Source organism: Thamnophis elegans, chromosome 5, assembly GCF_009769535.1.
Source record: "Thamnophis elegans isolate rThaEle1 chromosome 5, rThaEle1.pri, whole genome shotgun sequence".
Lineage (NCBI taxonomy): Eukaryota > Metazoa > Chordata > Lepidosauria > Squamata > Colubridae > Thamnophis > Thamnophis elegans.
In genome coordinates, this window is record NC_045545.1 from 56068270 (window position 1) to 56090400 (window position 22131).

The 22131-nt window shown below is 45.1% G+C and overlaps 1 protein-coding gene across 1 annotated transcript in view; it reads left to right on the forward strand.

The window, feature by feature from the left end:
• The first annotated feature begins 3228 nt into the window (after positions 1–3228).
• The window catches only part of LOC116509421 (complement decay-accelerating factor transmembrane isoform-like), a 48954-nt gene continuing 30051 nt past the window's right edge, over positions 3229–22131 (forward strand). The window contains exons 1-2 of the mRNA XM_032218579.1: positions 3229–3982; positions 15758–15943. Of these exons, the coding sequence (XP_032074470.1) occupies positions 3889–3982; positions 15758–15943 (280 nt within the window). The 5' untranslated portion in view covers positions 3229–3888. The remainder of the gene's footprint in view (positions 3983–15757; positions 15944–22131) is intronic.

Genomic DNA, 22131 nt, shown 5'->3' on the forward strand with positions numbered 1-22131 from the left:
CTCACATACTTTGCAGGATTTTAAGAACATGGCACACTAGAGTCCCCTTTGACCTGACAAACATAGCACGTTTCATATTTCTGAACTCTTTTGATATTTCTTCATTTTTATGTCTTTTCTCACACCAACTAGATTGTAACTTTGGCAGCAAAAAGCTAATCTGTGGCCAATTCACATACCTTATAGCAGCACTATTCATATTAGAAAGCCTGGAATCCATGAGATATGCAAACATTCTAAAGAAAATATATTTTGAAATCAACATAGCTGTTTCAAACATTCTAAGTTCAGGAAATATCTCACGAAACTTTGGAGAAAAACAATCATCTTGTTTCCACTCTTTTGAGTGTATCAATATCCCATCAAGATTTGAACTCCCATTAGATAATAAAGAGTTTTCTTGCTACTGGACAGAATTGTTCACAAATGGCTGGGTTTTCATTTATTTATTTTATGAACTTCTTTAGTCACAACTAGTCTATACTGTACAAGAGCAATAGCCCACAACCATTGCAAAATAACATAAGTGTACAATGGTAGGCAATAACAGAAATAGTAAATAACATTACAGTAAAACTTATCATTTCTATAACATTTCTTACGCCAGAAGCTCAAGGGCACTCAGATCCCAAAGGAGCTCTGGAGTAGCAAAGTGTTTATGACTTTGGCAGGCCAAGTGATTAAGGTGAGGTTTCGTATAGCTGCCAGATAGAATGACAGATGCCTGAGCTTTGAGTCATCTCATAATGTAAAAGCTAAAGCCCCAAACTCTCTCTCCCACACCCTATGACAACTGAGGGGGGGGAAATCACCATAAAATGATGCCATCAGTTCCTAACCTTCATACTGTAAGTGGTTCAGAAGAATTCTATATTCAACAGTATCATAAGTCCTGGGAAATGTCAACATTCATGCTGGAACTGGCTTAGATGCGGATGCTCATATTTTATTCAGAAAATTGTGGTTCTCAAACTTGTTATTGGCTCAATATGCATGGTTCTGTGGATCTGTTTTTATTTTCTATTGGGAAAAAAGACGGTGGTCTGAAAGAGGAGGATTCCAAACCAACTATGATGAGATAACTTCACATTGAGATTGACCAGTGACAACCCCTCAGGAATGGAGAATCTATTAGACCAGGGCAGCATGGAAATATATTGTAGAAAGTTCTTGCAGGTTTTATACTGCAAACTTTTTTTTAAAATTGTGTCTGTTCAGATAAAGATAAGAACAGGCCAATAATTTTTGAGTGTGTTATCTCCAATGTCAACCCCATTCAGTTGCTTGCTATGTAACTCAGTACTTGCAAAAGAACAAGATAGAAATGACTGGAATGAAGGTAAAAGAAAACTCAGCTCTGAACCAACTCTAGTAAGAACTCATTATTGAACCAACTTTGTGGTAGTGATAAAGGTGAAAATCTTTGTTTCCTTTACTAATGCATACTTGCAGTATCACTACTGGAATTTTCTCAGTAGTGGTTCGGGGATTTGGGGAATCCAGCTCAGTGAGAAATCAAAACTTCAGCAGCTTACTGAAACATGTTGGTTTAATACTTTGAAAGCAAACTATTTGATCAAATTAAATTTGATCTTAGACTCTGCAATTCTGATACTTTAATTTGTAAAAGTATCCAGGGCCATCTCTCTTTCTTGGAATCACCTTACTGATGTCAATAAAGTATTTGAAAAAATTTGGTTAACCTTACTTTATGCTGTCTTTTGTTCCTCATGGCTTATTACATTTAGTTTGGTCACTGAAGCTATACATTTCTTCCCTTAGAGAAATCGGTTCCAATCTCATTAAATGAAGCCGTTGTGAGACCAATGTATTTTATCTTCCATGTTGTTCAATACCTTTATGAAATCACTGAGTAAATAATTTAGTGATTTAGAAAAAAGTATCATCAGTGTCTTCAGAATATTGGTAAAACCCAGCTCTATTTCTCCTTTTATTCATATCTAGTGTGGTACAGGAATTACTAAATAAATTTCTGGCTTTAGTACTGGACAAGATAACAACCAAAAAGTGAAGTTCAATCCAGTCAAGACAGAAATACTGTTAGTATGTGGTTTATTGATCTGATGGTGTTCAATTTGTTCTAAAAGTAGCATATCTCTAAAAGGATCACATTTGTAGGTTTTACTGTTTCTGGATCAGTCTACTACATTAGATGTTAGATGCTTTCTGTGGCATGAAGGACAGTACTTTTTATCAGCTTAGGGCCAACTATGGCTCTGCTCAAATATAAATAGTTTTCAGACAATTCAAACATGGCATTTGCATTTTTAAAAGTGGTGAAATAAAAAGCAGCAACAAAAATATAATGGTTAAATAGTAAAAAAGAAAAAAACTAAATACACACAATAGTGATTAAAATAACTGAGATGCTCCCCTGTGCCCAGAAAACCCTAATTAGTTTGTGGGGGTGGGAATGGCAAGAGATCCATATAACTATAGACAACAGAAAAATTAATTCAATCCTGAAGTTTATAAGATCTAAACCCTATCAAAACATACTCATCATCTTTTCATTTAAAAAACAAACAGACTATTTAGAACTAAATAATAAACTCATGCCCTGGACTCATTCCTTAAAATCAAGAAAATATATTTTTTACATTTATACCAACTATGCTCTATTCCAAAGTTCTTCATGAGATGACAAATTCCATAGTTTATTATTAGTTTAATATCACATCATGTTCCTTAACTATAATATTTCTTCCAAAACTCGTATTAACATTTGTAGCAATATAAAACGAAAACAAGGCACTGGCTGGATTAGACCCGACCATAGTGAAAGAACCTTCAAATTTTTTACAACTAATATACAAAGTCTAATGCCTTCCCCTTAGTATTGGCTGGAGTGTATCCAATGTATGTAAACTAATATTTTCCGATGAAATAATTATATTTTTAAATCATAAAATTTGCAAACATACTTCACATTCGGAATAAGTATCTTTCATGTTTCTTAATTTCTTATCACATACACTTGTAGAACACAATGACATGGAGATGTGAGATACTAGACAACTGTAAAATCAATAGCCACTACTCTCCCAAAGGTGCTTTTTCAAGAGGCAACCCGACGGTGGTTTTTCTTTGAAGACATTTTGCTTCTCATCCAAGAAACTTCTTCAGTTCTCTTGGATGGGAAGTGAAACATCTTCAAAGAAAAACCAGAAAGTCCAGCTGCCTCTGGAAAAAGCACCTTTGTGGCAGCCATCACTGAGAATCTCCATAAACAAATAGACACTATTATTCTAAATTCATATAAAATTCATATAAAATTGATAATAGTATTTTTTAAAAACCCGGATTATACTATTGAGACATTGTATCTAAGTAATGATATAACCTGGAATTACTCCTCTTGTGGAAAGGAAGTAAAACAGTCATATATTTTGGAAAAAGCACACTTTTGTGGTAAAACCTGCAGATTTGAGTCTTTTAAAAGAATGGAAAGTGAAGCCCGCAAAGGTGCGTATCATAGACGGACGCTTTGGAGCCTGGCTCGGCCAATTAGGTGTGGTAAGACAGTCATTTCCGGATTGCTGAAAACGGGAAAGACAGAATGTGTTTTTGACACAGCCTACGCCTAGCAATGAACCACAAACACAGCATGGTCAGACTTTTGGAAGGGATGAGAGCAAGAATTGGAGTGAATTATAAAGAAACGCAGAGCAACGTATTTCGAACTTTCGCAATAGTTTGACTTTCCCACCGCCCCATTTCCCCGGCAACTGGTCGCAGGGAAGCCCTTACTTAAGCCTACTATCCACCGAGGGATTCCCGAAATCAGTCTTTATCGCCCGCCCCCATGCAGTTCCGCATCCTTATTTCTGGCGCCTTGGAGATTCATTCGTTGAAAGGAAGAATACAATGAGTAGAAGTTCCCCCGCGATGTTTGGGAACTTCTTTTCCCACCTGGGTCCGAGAATCCTAGTGCTCTTCTCACTGTTTTCCGGAGTGCTGGGTAAGTAACTGGAAGGATTGGAGGGGATGAGGGAGCTGCGTCTCTTCGCTTGGGCAGCCACTTACTCGACGGCTAGCTAGCCGGTCTCTGCTGCCTTCTCATCCTCCAAATAACCGTTGTTCCGGAAAAAGGATGTCCGAGTTTCTGTTCCGTTCTCGTTCCTGTTTCTGTTCCGTTCAAAAATAATCTTCAAAATATAATCCTAAAAGAGAGTCAGTGATCACGATTACTACCTCATATAAAGATTGATGAGAATGGAAGAGAAAAAAGAAAAAAATGCATTTTATGTTCTGTGAAGCCAGTTATTACTATTATTTCTGACCAGGCAATAGTGTGAACTCTAAATATAAATTTACCAACCTTGCTGCTGTCAAATTTTAGATTTGATCTCACCCCACCTTTGTTTTCATTTGCTTCTACTTGTTGTAAAATGCTTCTGTCTGGAAAACAAGTATTTTCAAGGGGAAAAAAATGACAAAATGGTGTATAACTTGGAGTTATTTTGGAACTGTGAATCACTCTTTAAATACCCTAAACATAACTCAGTAAATTGCATCTGCTGCAGTTCTGGATTCTACACAGGCACAAGAGTCATTCAAATTTCACACTGTTTATGGTTAGGCTTACTATATGAGGAAACAGATAGTGAAATTTTTAGTGCTTTAACATCTTCATGTAACCCTAATGCATGTCCATCTTTGGAATACTTGGTATAGTTCTCATTGCTGGGTTTGGAAAAAAATGTAATAGAGCTGAAAAGAGTATTCAGAACAAACATTGAGATTATTTAGCTCTAAAAAAGAGTGACATAATCTATGTCTAAAAATCGTACTTGTTGGAGAGTGGACAGACAGAAGTTTTCTCTTGCCTTGAATAGAGATTACCAATGAAGCTGATTAGAAAGACATTTAGAACAGACAAAAAAAAATACTTTTTCACACTTTTTTTTGCACAAGCTTGAAGAATGTATGGTAAACCTCAGAAATGTTTAGGTAATAATTCAGAGTTTGTGTCAGTTTGCATCTTTAAGGTACAGGTAGGTAAAACAGTCCCTGTGAGTTTTACTCCACTAATCATAGCTGACTCTAGGGGGTGGTACTAGGCCCGTGATGGCAAATTTATGGCATGCGTGCCACAGGTGTCACACAGAGCCATTTGTTAGGGCACGGAAGGCATTGCCCTGCCGGGTCCAGCGCGCATGCATGTGCTGGCCAGCTGACTTCAGCCTTCTTTTAAGGCTGTTTTTCGCCTTTCAGAGTCATTTCCAGTTTGGCCATAGGGCCATTTTTCGCCCTCCAGAGCCTCCAGCCCTCCCTGAATGCTCCGCTCCGGTGGGCGAAAAATGGCCCTACAAGCAAACTAGAAGTCCATTCCCAAACTTCCAGTTTGCCAGTAGGGCCAGTTTTTCATGCTCTGGAGGTTTCATGGAAGCTCCTGAAGCCTCCAGAGGGCCTCTGGGGGGGATGGGGAGGTTGTTTTCATCCCCCCCCCCCAGGCTCCTAGAAAGCCTCTGGAGCCTGGGAAGGGCGAAAAAACTATGCCAAAAGGACATGGGGGGGGAGTGCTGGTTGTGCACGCAGAGGAGTCACACGCACATGCACTCTGGGGTCACACGCATAGCATTATGGGTGTGGGCACGCCTGTGCATGACCCCCCTGCACTCCCCCCCCGCTTTGGTATGCAATCCAAAAAAGGTTAGCCATCACTGTACTAGACCATTAAGCCAGAGTTGTCCAAAGACATTTGCACAGTCATGCGCCAGCATGACATCCTGATGCAGTACAGAGTGTGCAGTGAAATGTGGAGCATTGTTACTTTCCCACCAAAATGACACCTATTTATCCATTTGCATTTATATGCTTTTGAACTGCTAGGTTGGCAGGACTGTGTCTAAGAGCAAATTAATTTATTATAAATTTTAATGCTTTCTTCCAAAGTCTGGAGGTATGCACAACATGATACACAGGAAATATAATTTCAGTTTACTTTGCTTCTTCCCTTTTTCATTTCCTTTTTTTATCATCCGCCAAACAATGAATAATGTACATGCTGATGATTTCCCCATAACTTGACACATCAGTGATTGAAGTGGCTGAATATCACTCAATTTTTTTTGTTTCATTTTCTCTGTTGTTTCTATAATCCAAATCTGCCCAACTGTTTGCATCAAGAAATGATTGTCATTACCATTGATTCGGAGAATGAGGGAATCTGATGTTTGTATATGTTTGTGTAGCATATGGGGGGGGGGGGGGGGGGTTGAACAGTTCAACCAAGAAGGGAAATGAGCAGGAGATGGTTGATTTCCTGATCATTCCTCAGTTCTTGGCAAAACCTCAATATTAGTTGCAAGAAAGTGAGAGAATTGACGTTTTTCTAGATCCGATGACCATCCAGTTCCAAATCCTGGGAAACTGATTTCACCTCAGTTCCCCATGAAACAGTAAGGAAGTAAAACACATGTAAGGATGGTATAAACATATGCAAGAAGGTGGAGAGGTTTATGATTTGGGGATGAAAGTTGATTCTCTGAACTTATGGGTTGCTTTCCGAAAGTTTTATTACCAGGCTAGATAACATCTTCAGCAGAGTTTAGGGGATGTCAATATCAGTGTTCTTCTGTTTATAAGCACTTCAGGTGGAATCCCTGCTCCATCACAATTTTTCACACAAACTTAAGAGAACTGTCTAACTGAAGTCACTTTTTATATAAGTCTGAATTATGGCAATGATAAAAAATAACTTTGAGACCAATCCTTGCATTTATAATCATTGTAGATTTATTAAGCAAAAGAAAGCTGAAGTAAGATTGTAAGTACAATCACTGTTTCACTTAGTGACTGTTTTTAGTGACCAAGCTTCCAGTCCCAATTATGACTGCTAAATTATAACTACCTATATTTATTGTACATTGAATATTGTAAAAAATGCCCCACAATCCTTTTTTAAATTAACTTGGGAAGTTTTGTATGGCTAAATCCGCCAATTTCTCCAGCTCAAGGAATGACTCAGTTGTATGTGCACCTTCTCTACATCTTACTCTGACTTTACTGTCTCTAAATATTCACAGCTTTCATTTTTTCCAGAGTGGGAGGAGGGAATGGTCACACGTGGGTTTTATCACAGCCTGATTGGTCCAAGACTGAGAGGAAATGTATAAATACTGGTGCCTGTCCACTGTTAGCCCAGATTCTCTCTCAGTCTGGTCCAAGTCTGTTAGAGTAGTTTAGTCAGTTGGATTTCTTTTAGGGTAAGTTTTTCTTGCAATCTGATTCTATTTGGCTAATTGGGTACTTTAAATCCTTTTAAATTCTAAATTCTACTGCTGCGGCCCCAAGGGACAGATCTCTGCCTCGGGCGGCTGGGGGAGGGCCCGGTGGGGCGATAGTCTCCCCCCCGCAGGCCAGGAGCCTCAGCCCAACCCCCGGGTGTACGGGGGTGCCAGCTCCTTTTAGGCTGCTTAGAAGCAGCCGTTTTGCAGCAGACGCATTAGAAGCGGCTTCGGAGCCTCGAGGAGCGCGCGAGCAGCCCGCCTTATAGCTGATCGCTCCGGGCGGCGGCCGTGCTGCTGGCTCTTGCGTTTGATTGCCGTGGGGACAGAGCGGGGGTGAGGGGAGCATGCGTGGGTGCCGTGCGGCTCTCCCCGCTCGCATTTAAAGAGGCGCCGGCTGGAAACGCCTGGCTGGGCTACTGGTGATCGATTGCAGCCTCTTTCTCCCACGCACGGAGTTCTGGCGGCCATTTTTGGGTCTGCCACGTGCGCGAGGCCTTGCCTTCTCTTCGGGCCTAGTGCAGCCTAGCGCGAGGCCTTGAGCCTAGGTCTCCCCACAGGCTTAAGGCCCCGGTCTCAGGTGGGACTTTAGAGGCCGGTTTCCTGCTCCTTTCGTTGGACACGTGAGTGTGGCATGGACGAGGGAGCGGAGATTCCCCAGGGGCAAGTGGCAGGCCCAACTGGGAGTGATGAGGCCTTGGATCAGGAGGTGGGGGGGCTCCCCCTCAGAGATCCCTTTCTTCAAGACGCCCTTCTAGGTCATCCACTAGGGATGAGGCAAGGTGCCACAGGGCACTGGAAAAGACCTTTGCCAGGGCAGAAAGACAGGCCCAAGCCTTTATCTAGGGACAGATCCAGGTCCCCTCTTGGGCCTATTTCAGACAGGTCCCCCCTTAGGGGTTTTAGCCCGGCTTCTTCATATAGCTCCCCTGGTAGGTCTCGGGCCTACTCCAGGAGGGGGCGCTCTCCATCCCCCACAGATGATCCTCTGGAGGGTACGTCAAGAGGCCCCTGTTCCCCCCAAAGGTTAGCTCCTCAGGGCCCTGCTTCTACTTATGGGGATGTGGAGGATCTGGATAATCTTCCTGAAGGGATTAAACGTCTTATTTCTGCAGCCATCACTCGGGGCATTGCCCAGCGAGGCTCCCTTTATTCTAGACATGGGGGGCTGAGCAGGGCTCAGTTTCGGGCTTCCTCTCCTTCCATGGTCATTGAGGCTTCTTTCCTGGGGGAGGAGTTACCCCAGGAGATGGGATTCTCAGATGATGAGAATACCACCGTTTCGGAGGAGCCTTCTTCCAAGGTCCTCTTTATGCCCGCCATGTTTAAAATTCTCTTGGATAAGGCGAGGCACACCACCAAAATTGGAACTGGGGATCCTTCAGTGCCCCCCCCTAGGGATCCTGACATGGTCATGTTCTCTGCCACGGCCACCAACAAGGAGGAGATTCCTGCCCCTCCCTTGTTTTTAGAGGTGCTGACTGACCAGTGGGCTAGGCCTTCCAATTTCTCTTCTCCAGGCTGTCGGCATTATAATGTGGAGCAGACCTTTGCTCAGGCCATTCAGCTCCCGACGGTTGACACCCCTGTGGCTGCTTTGGTGTACTCCTCCCCGGTGGTGTCGGGGGATGCGGCGGATAAGATGAAGCCGGAGGATAAGCGTGCAGAGCTTACCTTGCGGAAGAACTTCAACGCCACAGCATGGGCTATTAAGGCGGCGGCCTCGGCTTCCTACTTTAATCGTGCCATGGTCATGTGGCTCAAGAAGCTTCAGGAGCACATCCCCATACAGGAAGACCGGATCCATCAGGATCTGGTCAAGATCTTAGCAGCGTGTCAGTTCTCAGCTGACGCAACCTTGGATACGGTCAAGTTTGCTTCTAGGGGCCTGGCCACCTCTGTCACCTCCCGTAGGCTCCTGTGGTTGCGCCACTGGCAAATGGACAAAAAGGCGAAGTGGGATTTGGCGGCTGCCCCCTTCAAAGGGCCCGATCTTTTCAGGGAGGCCCTTACTCGCATCCTAGTGGAGGCTAAGGACAAGAAGAAGGTCCTTCCCTCCATGGCTAAGAAGGCCGAGAACAAGTCGCGTCCCTTCTGTAGGCAACGGTATAGGGCTCCTAGCTATGGCTATAACCAGGGCTTCTCTTCTTTCTCTTCTGACAGGCAGTTCTTGGGGCAGCCCTTTCAGGACAGGAGTCGATTCCAGGACCAGGCTCGGTGGCCCTTTCGTGGAGGAGGTGGCCGTCCCTACCGCAGAGGGAAGTGACTCGAACCCGAGTCATCCCATCGGCGGCCACCTCGCTCTTTATGCGGACTGGTGGGACGACATCACGTCGGATGCCTGGGTCCGAGCCACGGTTCGTTACGGGCTCAGGTTAGAATTTCTCTCCACTCCTCCAAACCTCTTCCGGTCATTCCCTCCATCCCGGAGTCAGGAGCACCGCCGCCTGATGGGTCAGGCGATCGCCCTCCTCCTTGAAATTCAAGCGGTGGAGGCGGTTCCCGCAGGGGAACGGGGCCTGGGCCACTACTCAAATCTCTGAACGGGGGGCTGGAGAGCAATTCTAGACCTCAAGCACCTGAACAGGTTCCTGGTTTACAGGCGATTCAAAATGTCATCGCTCAAGTCTATCCTACAGAGTATCAGAAAAGGCGATTTCCTGGCCTCCGTGGATCTCACGGAGGCCTATCTTCACATTCCCATCCTGCCCGCTCATCACCGGTTCTTAAGGTTCTCTCACGGGTCCCGCCATTACCAGTACAGGGCTCTTCCCTTTGGCCTGGCCTCGGCCCCGCAGACCTTTACAAAGGTCCTGGCTGCTCTAGCGGCACATCTGCGATCGGTGCCGGTTCGGCTCCAATGTTATTTAGAGCAGTGTTTTTCAACCTTTTTTGTGCAAAGGCACACTTTTTTCATGAAAAAAATCACGAGGCACACCACCATTAGAAAATGTTAAAAAATTTAACTCTGTGCCTATATTGACTATAGGCAGCAATGTTCCCTCTAATTTTTTTTCAGTGTGAACAGAAAAGTATAGTTTGAGCGGCACATTTTCATTTCTGAGCACCTGAATTTTTTTCATAGATGTTTCACAGAGCAATTGATTTATAGGATCTGAATTGGAATGGAGAAAAATGGTTTTGTGCATGAGTGTGTATGTGTGCGTGTGTGTATGTGGGTTTGAGTGAGCGATGGTTCCGGTAAGGGAACTGTGCCTATTTAGAAAAGAAGGTAAATTATTGCAAACATGATATATGTTTCGAGAGAGAGAGAGAGAGGGAGGGAGGGAGGGAGTGAGTTAGGGAGAGAGAGAGAGAGAGAGAGAGAGAGAGAGAGAGAGAGAGAGAGAGGGAGAGAGAATCCCTCCTTCCTTCAGCCCAACACACTCTCGCTGGCATCCCGGCCAGACGAGAGGGACTGCAGAGGGTCTCCCTGAGTTTAGGGCAGCGAGTCAGGGCTGGGCCAGCTTGGGCACCGCAGAAAAGCAGCGGCAGCCAAAAGGGGAAGGGCAGGAACAGCCTGAAGCCACCCCCACACCAGCTAGAGGGGGTGCTGTGGGCTGCAGGCGGTGGCGAACAGGAAGGGAAGCGAATGGCAGCCAGCATCCCTGCCTTCTTCCTCCCAGAGCCACTTCTTTGCCAGCCTCTCAGCTGATCGGTGCCAGGCAGCCCCCGTGACACGCGGACCCTTTGCTGCCGCGCGGGGCGAGCGCTGCCGGGGGCAGATCCGGGGGCAAGGAGGGAAAAGGCGTCCCGAGCAGAAGTTTCCCTTCTCCTCCCCCTCCCCACGCTGACTTCTCCCCAGCAGCCTCGTCTCCAGCCGCAGCAGCCCTGGCGGCCCCCAGGGAGACTGAAAGGGGCGCAGCGCTCTCCCAACCGCCGAGGAAGGCAGAGGAGCCGGCCCTGGGCTGTTGGGAGAAGCGCCCTAACCCTCCTTTCTCTTTGGCAGCCGCCTGGCAGAACGGGGAGATTTCTGACATTTTGCAGCTGGAACCAGCCAAGCACTCTGCGCACATCGGCGCAGTGTTTCTTTGTTACCTGCGCGGCCGCTCACGCGCGCAGCTTAGAGGGAGCACTGATAGGCAGGTGTTTTTCCCACGGCACACCTTACACTATGCCACGGCACACTAGTGTGCCGCGGCACAGTGGTTGAAAAACACTGATTTAGACGATGTCTTAGTTCAGGCGGGATCCGTGTCTCAGGCTGTCTCAGATCTTCGTCTTACCATTCGGAGCCTTCAGGCCCTGGGGTTCTCGGTAAACTTCGACAAGAGCCATCTTACTCCCTCCACTTGCATTCTGCATCTGGGGACAGTCATAGATTCCAGGTTGGGGGAGGTGCGCCTGTCTCAGGAGAGGCAGGTAAGCCTTCGTCGGCTGGCGGAGGGCCTTCGCACAAGACGGTTCACTTCCATCCTCTCTCTGTCACAGTTATTAGGCAAGATGGTCTCTTGCATAGGGATTGTTCCGTGGGCCAGGCTTCATCTCCGACCCCTTCAGTGGGAACTCATCCCCTTTCAGAGGGGACGAATGAGCAACTCCCTTCAGGCTCTCCGCATCTCGGCGGGAGTCCATGCCTCCCTGGCGTGGTGGCTTTCCCCAGCCATCCAGCGGGGGTGTTGTTTCTGGGAGCCGAACAGGGTGACCGTCACCACGGACGTGAGTCTGTTCGGGTGGGGGGCCCTGGTGGGCTCTCGGATGGCGCAGGGCAGATGGACGGCCATGGACCTCCGCCACAACATCAATTGGCTGGAACTGAAGGCTGCGCGACTGGCCCTGAGTCATTTCCGCTCCTCGGTGGAGGGGAGCCACGTTCTCCTCCTGACAGACAATGTGGCCACCAAGGCACACATCAATCGTCAGGGTGGGACCCACTCGAGAGCTCTCTGGCTGGAGGCTCTGCGGTTGGGGTCATGGGCAGAGAAACACCTGCAGTCTCTAGTGGCGGAGCACATCTCGGGGCTCTCCAATGTCCAGGCGGACTGGCTCAGTCGAGCGACTCTGGACAACGGCGAGTGGCAACTCCACCCGTCACTGTTCCGGAAGATCTGTCAACAGTTCGGGTCCCCTCAGGTGGACCTGTTTGCGTCTCCCGAGAACTCCCAGCTCCCGCAGTTCTTCACCCGCTTCCAGTCCAGCTCGGTGGAGGGCACAGATGCCCTCAGGAGCCGGTGGCCCACGGGGCTTCTCCATGCCTTTCCCCCCATTCCACTCATCCCGGGGACCGTCAGGAAGGTGGTGGCGGAAGGGGCCTTGGTCATTCTGGTGGCCCCATTTTGGCCCAGGAGGCCCTGGTTCGCAGACCTGGTTCAGCTGTCGGTGGCTCCCCCATGGAGGATTCCGCAGGGGGAAGTGGTCTTACGACAGGGGGCCCTGATTCACCCAGAGCCTCAGTGGCTCCAGCTGACCACGTGGCTCTTGAACGGCGGCTTCTGAGGGGGGCTCATCTGTCTTCCGGGGTCATCCGCACCATCGAGGCGGCCCATCGCCCCTCGACGACCCGCATTTATAATTCCACCTGGGCGGCCTTCGTCCTCTGGTGTTCCCTCAGGGGCATTTCTCCTGATAGGGCCACCATTCCCAACGTCTTGGATTTCCTTCAGAAAGGTCTGGAGGACAGGCTTTCGCAAAACACCTTACGTCGCCAAGTGGCTGCTCTGTCCTCGGTCTTGGGGGGGGCGGGGTCTTCTTCCCTTTCCCAGTCTCCCCTGGTCAAGCTTTTCCTCAAAGGGGCGGTGAATCTTAGGCCTCCCCCCGTTCATAGATTCCCCACGTGGGATCTTCCTCTAGTCCTCAAGGCCTTAACGGGAGCTCCGTTTGAGCCCCTCCGCTCGGTGCACTTGCACTCCTTATCGCTGAAGGTGGTCTTCCTGGTGGCCATCACTTCCGCCCGGCGTATATCCGAGCTGGGCGCCCTGTCTTCCAAGGACGACCTCTGTCATTTTCACCAGGACAGAGTGGTCCTTCGCCTTGACCCAGCATTCGTCCCGAAAGTAAATACCCCCTTTCACAGGGCTCAGGAGATCGTCCTGCCCGACTTCTGCCCGGGTCCGTCCAATGATAGGGAGCGTCTTTGGCATCGACTGGATGTCCGCCGTGCCCTGCGGATCTATCTCCGGCAGACCAGGGATTTCTGCAAGTCGGAGGCCTTGTTCGTCTCCTTCCTACCTGGGGTGCTGGGTTTGAGGGTGTCTTCGGCTACCATCGGCCGTTGGCTGCGTCAGGCCATCTCAGAGGCCTACGTGGCCTCAGGGCGACTGGTTCCATCAGGCATCACGGCACACTCTACCAGGAGCGCAGCGACCTCAGCAGCGTGGGCCACGAGGGTTCCGTTTGAAGACATCTGCCGTGCAGCTACCTGGGCTTCTCCAACCTCTTTCATCTGGCATTATCGTCTGGATGCTTTCGCGTCTGCGGACGCGTCGTTCGATCGTAGGGTCCTACAGGGGGTGGTGGCTGAGGCTCCCCTTGGGCCCTAGCGTTCTGTTCTCCCTCCCTGGGACTTTAGCTTGGGTATGTCCCACGTGTGACCATTCCCTCCTCCCACTCTGGAAAAAGGATGTTGGTCTTACCTGAACGTCTATTTTCTGAGGGGAGGAGGGAATGGTCACAACCCGCCCTGAGTTCTGTCATTTGGGGCCAAGGGGAGGGCCCGGGGGGTTCCCGGGGTTTGTTGTGTTGTTGTTTTCTTGTCTTTCAGTTGTACCGTTCATGTTCGAGAATCTGGGCTAACAGTGGACAGGCACCAGTATTTATAGATTTCCTCTCAGTCTTGGACCAATCAGGCTGTGATAAAACCCATGTGTGACCATTCCCTCCTCCCCTCAGAAAATAGACGTTCAGATAAGACCAACATCCTTTCTCTCTTCGTTTCTCCTTATCCTCTCCCTTCCTTTTCATTACTATACAGAACTCTGATATAGTCTACTTGTTGTCTCATCATGGCTTTCACATGGTCAGCTCAGATTTCTAAGGGTGAAGCTTTATCAGTTTCTTCCACACCCAATGTCTCTTTTCTCCTTTAATCTTTTATCTGCCACAACTAGGCAATTCCTTTTTTTCTTCTAGTCTTCTGAGTATTGTAGTCAAGGCTCTGGGGTAGTACACTGGCTATTATCTAAAGCCTAAACTTTATCTTCCATTCCTTAAGGTTCTTTTTTATTTATCTGAATCTTCACTAATTTTCAGTTTATTTTAAATGCTGCTGAGTTCTGTTCAGTTGCTTGACTGGCTGCCTTCCCCCTTTTCGCAGCTGAAAACTACTTCAGCCACATCACATTGTGTTGCAGTTACATTGTTGGTTGCCAACATGTTTTTCAGTGTAATTCAAAGTACTGATTTTTAAAGCTTTCCATGGCTTGACCTAAGAAACCTTCAGGATCATCTTTTGTAGGTGAACCAACTTGTGCTAAATATTCAATCCAGGTGGAGGAGTTTGGAGTACTTCAATGTTGACTGTTCAATGCCAGATGTGAGAAGACACAAAGACAATGTGTTTCTGTAATGACCCCACATTAGGGAACAGTTTCCCATCAAAGTTTGGTTTGAGCCTATGTAGGCATCCTTTAGAAACAATATGCAAAGCTAGCTTTCTTTACAAGGCATTTTGGTGTATTGGAGTTTTATGATTCAGCATCATTGATATTGTATGTACTTTATTAACTTGTGTATTAGTATAGTTTATAATGTGGCTTTCCTAGTAGTAATGTATGGCTTTGAGAGTTGACCATAAGGAAGACTGAGCACTGAAGAACTGATGCTTTTGAATTGTAGTGTTGGAGAAGACTCTTGACGGTCCTTTGGACTGCAAAAGGTCAAATCTGTCAATCCTAAAGGAAACCAATCTTGACTGTTATTGAAAGGAGAGATACTGAAACTGAAGCTCAAAAACATTGGCTACCTAAGGAGAAGAGAGGATTCATTGGACAAGATCCTGATATTGGGAAAGATTGAAAACAAAAGGAGAAACGGGCAGTAGAGGATAAGATGGTTAGATAGTGTCATTGATACAATGGACTTGAATGTGGGCAAACTGTGGGAGACAATGAGGACAAATGGGCCTGATGTGCTATTATCCATGCGGTCATGAAGAATTGGACCCACCTAGTAATAACAACAAAAAATTAACTGTTTTATTGTACTGAATTTATGACTAAATTCATTATACTAAAGTAATAAATAAATTCCAATTAATGAATAAACAAAATCCATTCTCTATTGCATACAATTCATATAAACATATTATGATATATTCTATTTCAGTGGTTCTCAACCTCTGGTCCATGGACCTCTGGGGGGGGGTCGCCCACAAGGGGTCCAGAAAGGCTTGAAGAAATATTATGATTTAAATCTTAAGTCTTGGGGGTCCATGGCCACAAAAGGTATTTAAAAGAGGTCCGTGGTGAAGAAAAGGTTGAGAACCACTGTTCTATTACATAATTGAAAATATTGCAGACCAAACTAGCTGCACATTGACTAAAATTAATGTTTTCTCTTTAATTTAGGTGACTGTGGACCTCCACCACTATTGGAAAATGCTAGGCCATTTGATCCTATTAAACCTTCTTACAAACCTTATGAGTCAGTAGTCTTCAAATGTCTTCCTGGCTATAGAGAAGACTCCAGCAAACCATACATAACAACTTGTTCTCCAGACAAAGGATGGAACCCATTGGAAGAGTTTTGTGAGCGTAAGTTTTTAAAAAATCTTCCTTATATTTTCTTGTTATATCACCTGTGGCTTATTAAAAGGGAGTAATTAAGAATTATCTAGTACTTAGGCTGTTTGCTTATTTTACTTATAAGGATATAGAGGCACATTTCCTGAATCCTCTTTCTCTCCTTTACTCCCCTACCTCCTCACTCTCCTGCTCTGTTCTTCTTTCTTTTGCTTCCTCTCTTCTCCTCTTCCAATTTTCCTGCTCCTTTTTTCCATGCCTTTTTTTACCCTTATTTTGTCTTCTCCCACTCGTTCCCCCTTTTCACTGTTTTTAAACATCATATTTTGATGACACTGCCTGACAGTTGCTCCTCCTTCCAATCTGCTCCTTCTTTTCTCTTGGTCTCCCCATACTTGTTTCACTAGTGTGAAAAAGGGCTTACCTCCCTCCCACCAAAAAAGCACTATAGACAACAGGTTGATTTTGCAGATTAGATTGAAATTTCAGAGGACAAGAAAAGAAAAGAGAAAGAAACAGGAAGAGCTCCCTCTTCCTTCATCTTCCCACTCCCCCAACCCATTCCACAGGGGGAAGCCAGTTAGCTGTTTAAGTAATTGGGCGGGGCATTAAACATGAGGGTGAAAGTTCCCATATGGCTGAAAAATTGAAATTGAGATACTCATACCTCTTCACCCACTGGACTTTTAGCAAAGCTGGCAGCATCAAAAGGGCAAATATAACTGAGATTGGCCAATGCTTTCATATTTATATATTGTATACTCTTTTAAAAAAATAGTATAAACCTTGCTGTTTTCAGAATCCTGTGTTGTTTTCTTTTTCTTGATTTTCTTGGTAACTACAATACTGGTAGATTTCTACTTTATTTCTATGAGTTCAAGATGGCAAATTAGAAATTAGTGATGCTATCCCATTGGCATTCAATACATATGTGTTCTGTCCCCCCTTCTCGGCTCGTTAACAAACGGCAGGCAGACAAACTTAAAAGGAACTCTCTTTATCCCCACTAACGAGCCCCAGCTGCATCATTAATCTTGCATCCCAGAAGACTGATGCTGAGTCACAACACTATCCCCCACCGCAGGGCCCTTTCCCTGGGGTCCGATGATCTGGATACGGTTGGAATGACGTGTCCACAAGATGACCCGCACCCATTTCCCGTGGTGCCTTTTTCATGAGTCCCAAACCTCTGGAGGCAGAGCCCCCTTGAATCAGAACTCCTTAGGTATCCGGTGGCCACCATGTTTCCTTCCGCCCTTCACAGCGTCACACCCCGTCCAGGGTCATCCATCCTCCGCAAGGCCGACCCACCAGCCCCCCTACCGTCGGAGGTTGATGGCAGCTCTACCAGCTTCGGCCGAGCCTTAACACCCTGTCCAGGGTCCTCCACCTCCTCCAAGGCCAACTCATATGCCCCCTCACAGTCGGAGTCTGGCGGCAGCTCCACCAACTCCTGTCGAGCCACCACGCAAGCCCCTCCTGCAGAGCCTTTCCCCTGGTTCCGACAATTGGGGTGCGGCCCAGAAGGGTTGGTGACGGCCTCCACGGGACATGGTCCATGACACTGGTACCCCGCCAGGAACCTAGAAGCAAAGTCCAGTGCTGCGGGGACCAGGGTTGACAAAGCCTGGAACCTTGGCGGAGTTCTCCTTGCAGACCTGGCCCGTTGGCACTGGGCACATGACTCCACGCACCTCCTCACGTCATTTTTCAGATGGGGCCACCAAAATTGACGGGAGGCCAGGCGCAACATCAGAACAAACCCCCAATGTCTTGATGCAGATGCGCAATGAATCTGCGAGAGCACCCGTCAATGGATGTGCCCTGCGGGAACATAGAGCCGGCCCCAACATTTCAAAAGATCCCCTTCCAAAGTCCATGGGGACGCCGGCCCCACTTCCGCCTTTCGTCGCTCCACCCAGTTGTCACCCCACTGTGCATCACGTACCAGAGACTGCATGTTCACGGGATGACAAACGGCAGCGCAGGCTGCAACGGGTAGAACAGTCCAAGGTGGAAGCAAGTTCACAGGGTCAGAGTTCTCTACTTTACTCGGCAGGGCATCCGCCCTGGGACTCCACACACCCCGAACACATGCTACCTTGTGTGATCGGGGTATCACGGCCGCATAAACGTTCTGGTTGTTCGACATGATATTGCGTTGCTGAGGGACGGCTGCAGTCCGTGCAACCCTTCTGTTCTTCTTGGGGCAGCTCCCTGCCAGGTGTCCAAGATCCCCACAGTAGAAGCACAATCCCTCCGCACGTCGTCTGTCCATCTCTGTCCGTGACACTCGAGGTCTGACAGCACCCAACTCCATGGGCTCATCCCAGTCCACTGCAGTCCCTTGCTGAACCGGCATGCTGGTGGTCTCCTGGAATACACGGCGAGGCCTTCGCCTCTGCAGCCAGGCGTCCACCCCGAGGCACAGGTGGACCAACGTGTCGAACATCGGTGGCCTGTCCACCCTTGCCAGTTCATCATGCAAGGCCTCAGACAATCCATCCTGGAACATGTCTATTAGAGCTGGTTCATTCCACGTGGAATCCTGGCTACGCAGCCTGAATTCAGTCACATAGTCCTGCAATGAAACATTCCCCTGCTGCAGTGACTTCAGACTTCTAGCAGATGTTTCCCCCTTTATAGGATCTTCAAACATTCGTTTGAAGTACTGGCAAAAGCCTTGGAAGTCATCCAACAAAAGGCTCTGCTTAACTAACTAGGGGGTAGCCCAAGGGGCAGCTGTGCCTGAGAGCAAACTGATAATGAATCCCACCTTCGTCCGGTCAGTGGGAAAGTCCTCCGCTCACAAACTCAGGAACAGCTGGCATTGTCCAGAAATGTGGCAAATATGGCCAGACTCCCATCATATTTATCTGGCATGGCTACTGGGCACTTCCTCCTTGGCTGGGGGGTTGCAGCTCTCTGCAGCTACTTAATTTGGTCCGACAACATCGTGATTTGTTGTGCCATTAGTCTATTTTCAGCCATCAACTGCTCCATAATTACGGAAATGAAGGCTTGTAAGGCAGGAGTCAATCTGTTCTGTCCCCCCTTCTTAGCTCGTTAACAAACGGCAGGCAGACAAACTTAAAAGGAACTCTCTTTATCAGTTCTCGGCTCAGACTGGCTGTGAGCTCAAAAATAAACAGAAATAAAGTCTCTTTCAAGCAGATAACAGAATACAAAACAAAAACTCTTTCAATGCAATGCACTTCTCCAAGTGTCTCCTTGAATCAGGGTTACAGAAAGCAAATCACAAACAAACCATGACTGATGAATGACTGAATGCATGAATGAACGTTGACTCCTGCAATCAGGGCGTAGCACCATCCGTCCTTTTATCTCCAAAACCCCACTAACGAGCCCCAGCTGCATCGTTAATCTTGCATCTCGAAAAGACTCACAGAAGACTGCTGCTGAGTCACAACACATATGAATAATTTTGCTGTTATTCCTAAATGCTACAATGCATGGTAATTGAATATGTATAAAAATGCTGCAAAGGATGTACAACTATGCATTTATTTTCTAATTGTTGGGATACAGGCTGTATAAATTATTCAGGTAATCTCTAAATTAGAGATACTAGCATGCAAACCAAGTTAAGAACATGCTTGGGATAAAAGTGGACTTTAATTGTGCTTGTTGCATATTAGTCACAATGTCTTTTTAATTTTTTAATTGCTTTTTATTAATTACACAAAAACAAAACAAAACAGTGAAACAAAAAGAATAGTTATGGTGATCACCTTAGAAGGCGGCATTTATGGCTCAAAGTATGATGGAACCCACAACTTCCAGTTGATCAGAATCAAATGTAAAACATGCATGTAGTTTCTGCAGTCTACTCAATGTCTATGGATATTCCCAGTCATCCACGTCATGGTTTTCCCAAAGGTACTTCTTTCAAGAGGCAACTGGACTTTCTGGGGAGAGGGGGTGTTTGAAGACGTTTTGTTTCTCGTTCAAGAAGCTTCTTCAGCTCTGGATGGATGGTGAGGAATGGAAGGATTTATACTCTTTGCAGTCAGCTGGTCATTTGCATTCTTTTAGCGGGTTGTTAAGGTAACGTGGAGGTTTAAACCTCTAGGTGACCTTAATGACCAGCTAAAAGAATGAATCTCATATACAGCAGTATGGATCTCATATCCAACTGTCAAATTTAGCTATAATTCCCCCATGAAAAATGAGGATGTAGGTTCTTCTCATCTCACTGAAAATTGTCTCAGGAAAATTCTTTTAAAAAAAAAAAGTTTTATTTTTAAACAAACATAGTCACACAAGACACATAACATAAAAACATCTTCTATTACATACAGTGTGTCGATTGGTTGCAAGGTTTTTGTGCATCCTTTCTATAGTCATCCCTTAAATTTTATATAAAGTCACATATTGCCAATCAAGTATAGTTGTATACATTATTATTATAGTACTTCATTTGTTTGACTATACTATTATTTCTTCATTTTAAATGAGGTATTTTAAATATGGGTCATTTATATTATAATAATTCATTACTTCATCTTCAACATGTCCAATAATAAAGTATTTTTATATCCTATTTAAAATCATTCTATTATTTTAGTATTGATAACATTCTCTAATAATTTCCAATTCCATGTTTTTTGTTTTTGTTTTAATCTAACCATTGATAAAATAAATCCCATATCCTATAAAATTGTTTATCTTCTTGTTCTCTAATTTCATGTTAACTTACTCATTTCTGCACATTCCATTGCTGATATCATCAATCTAGTGTTTGTGTGTGTGTGTTTATGTGTGTATGTGTGTGTGTGTATACATACATACACACACACACATACATACACATACACAAACATACATACATACAATTATTATGATTATTAAACATTGAGTATAGCTATTATTACATCCATTTTATGAGAAGCATACTAAATTTAAAGTAAATTTATACTATAAAATTCTATTACATTATCCTAAAATCATCCAATGATATTACATCTTTATAATCTATTCTAAATAGAATTGTTTATCTTTTGTAAAAAGGTTTTTCAACAACATCTCCATATTCTCACTTACAGTATTGTATAAAATTTCATATTATCCATCTAGTATATATAAATGCATTGTTATCATTGTTAATCATTTATTTGACTATAACTATTATTACTTTATCATACATAATACTCAAAGTTTAACTAAGTTTAACTTAATTTTATTGTGACATTTCATTTCATCATCCTGTATCCTTCCAGTAGTAGTGCCGTCCAATATCTCTTGCCATTTGTAGAATCTGTATTCTAGGTGTTTTCTTGATAAGTCTTATGTGGACTTCTCTTAGCAGCTTGTTGTTCATTGCATATTTTGTAAAGACTCAAAACCCTCTATCTATTCCTTCCATCAGCTTGCCTTTGGTTATCACTGGTGCTTCTGCCAAAATTACTCACATTGTTTCTGACAAATTGTATCCCCTTTCTTCATCTCTGTTTTGAAGCATGAGATAGAGTTCCAGTTCGTCTACCTCTCCTTTCAGTATTCCATACATATCATTTCTCCCCACTCTCAGTTTGCTGTCAATGTCAACAGTTTTCTTATCACTTTGTTCATATTTTTCTGCAATTTTTTGAACTCTATCTTCAAATTTCATCATTGTTTCATCAATATTCTGAACTCTTCTCTCCATTCTTTCTGTTCTTTGTTCTATAATCTCAAGTCTCTTTTCAATTCTTTCTGTGCTTAATGGGACTTTTTGAATTTCGATGTAAATTCCTTTTCTTCTTCATTATGGACCATTTTTCCATGTTGCAAACACTGCCACTAAGACATCCAAGACTTTTTGCTAGGTTTCAAATAAATTCAATGTAATCGTTCAAATCAAGGCTTTCTCTTTATTCCAAAAGAGCACCTATATAAACAAGACGTGTTTTCTTTCTCTCCCTGTCAGTAAACAAAGCCAATACTTGAGATATTAGATGTAACCAAGCCTCTAGTCTCTAGATGGCAGTGTTACTTCTTTTTCTTCTGCTTTTACCTCTCTCTTTAAGCTCCAAGTTTAAGAAGAGAAAGGAAAAAAAGCTTAAAATGCTTAAAAGTTACGATCCAGCTGAGCATTGAGAGGAAAGAGATTTTTAATCCACAAATACAGATAATGGAGAAAAATAGAAGAAGAAGGGGAAAAAAGACCAGTCCACTTTAAAAGCAAGAGGCATTTGTAA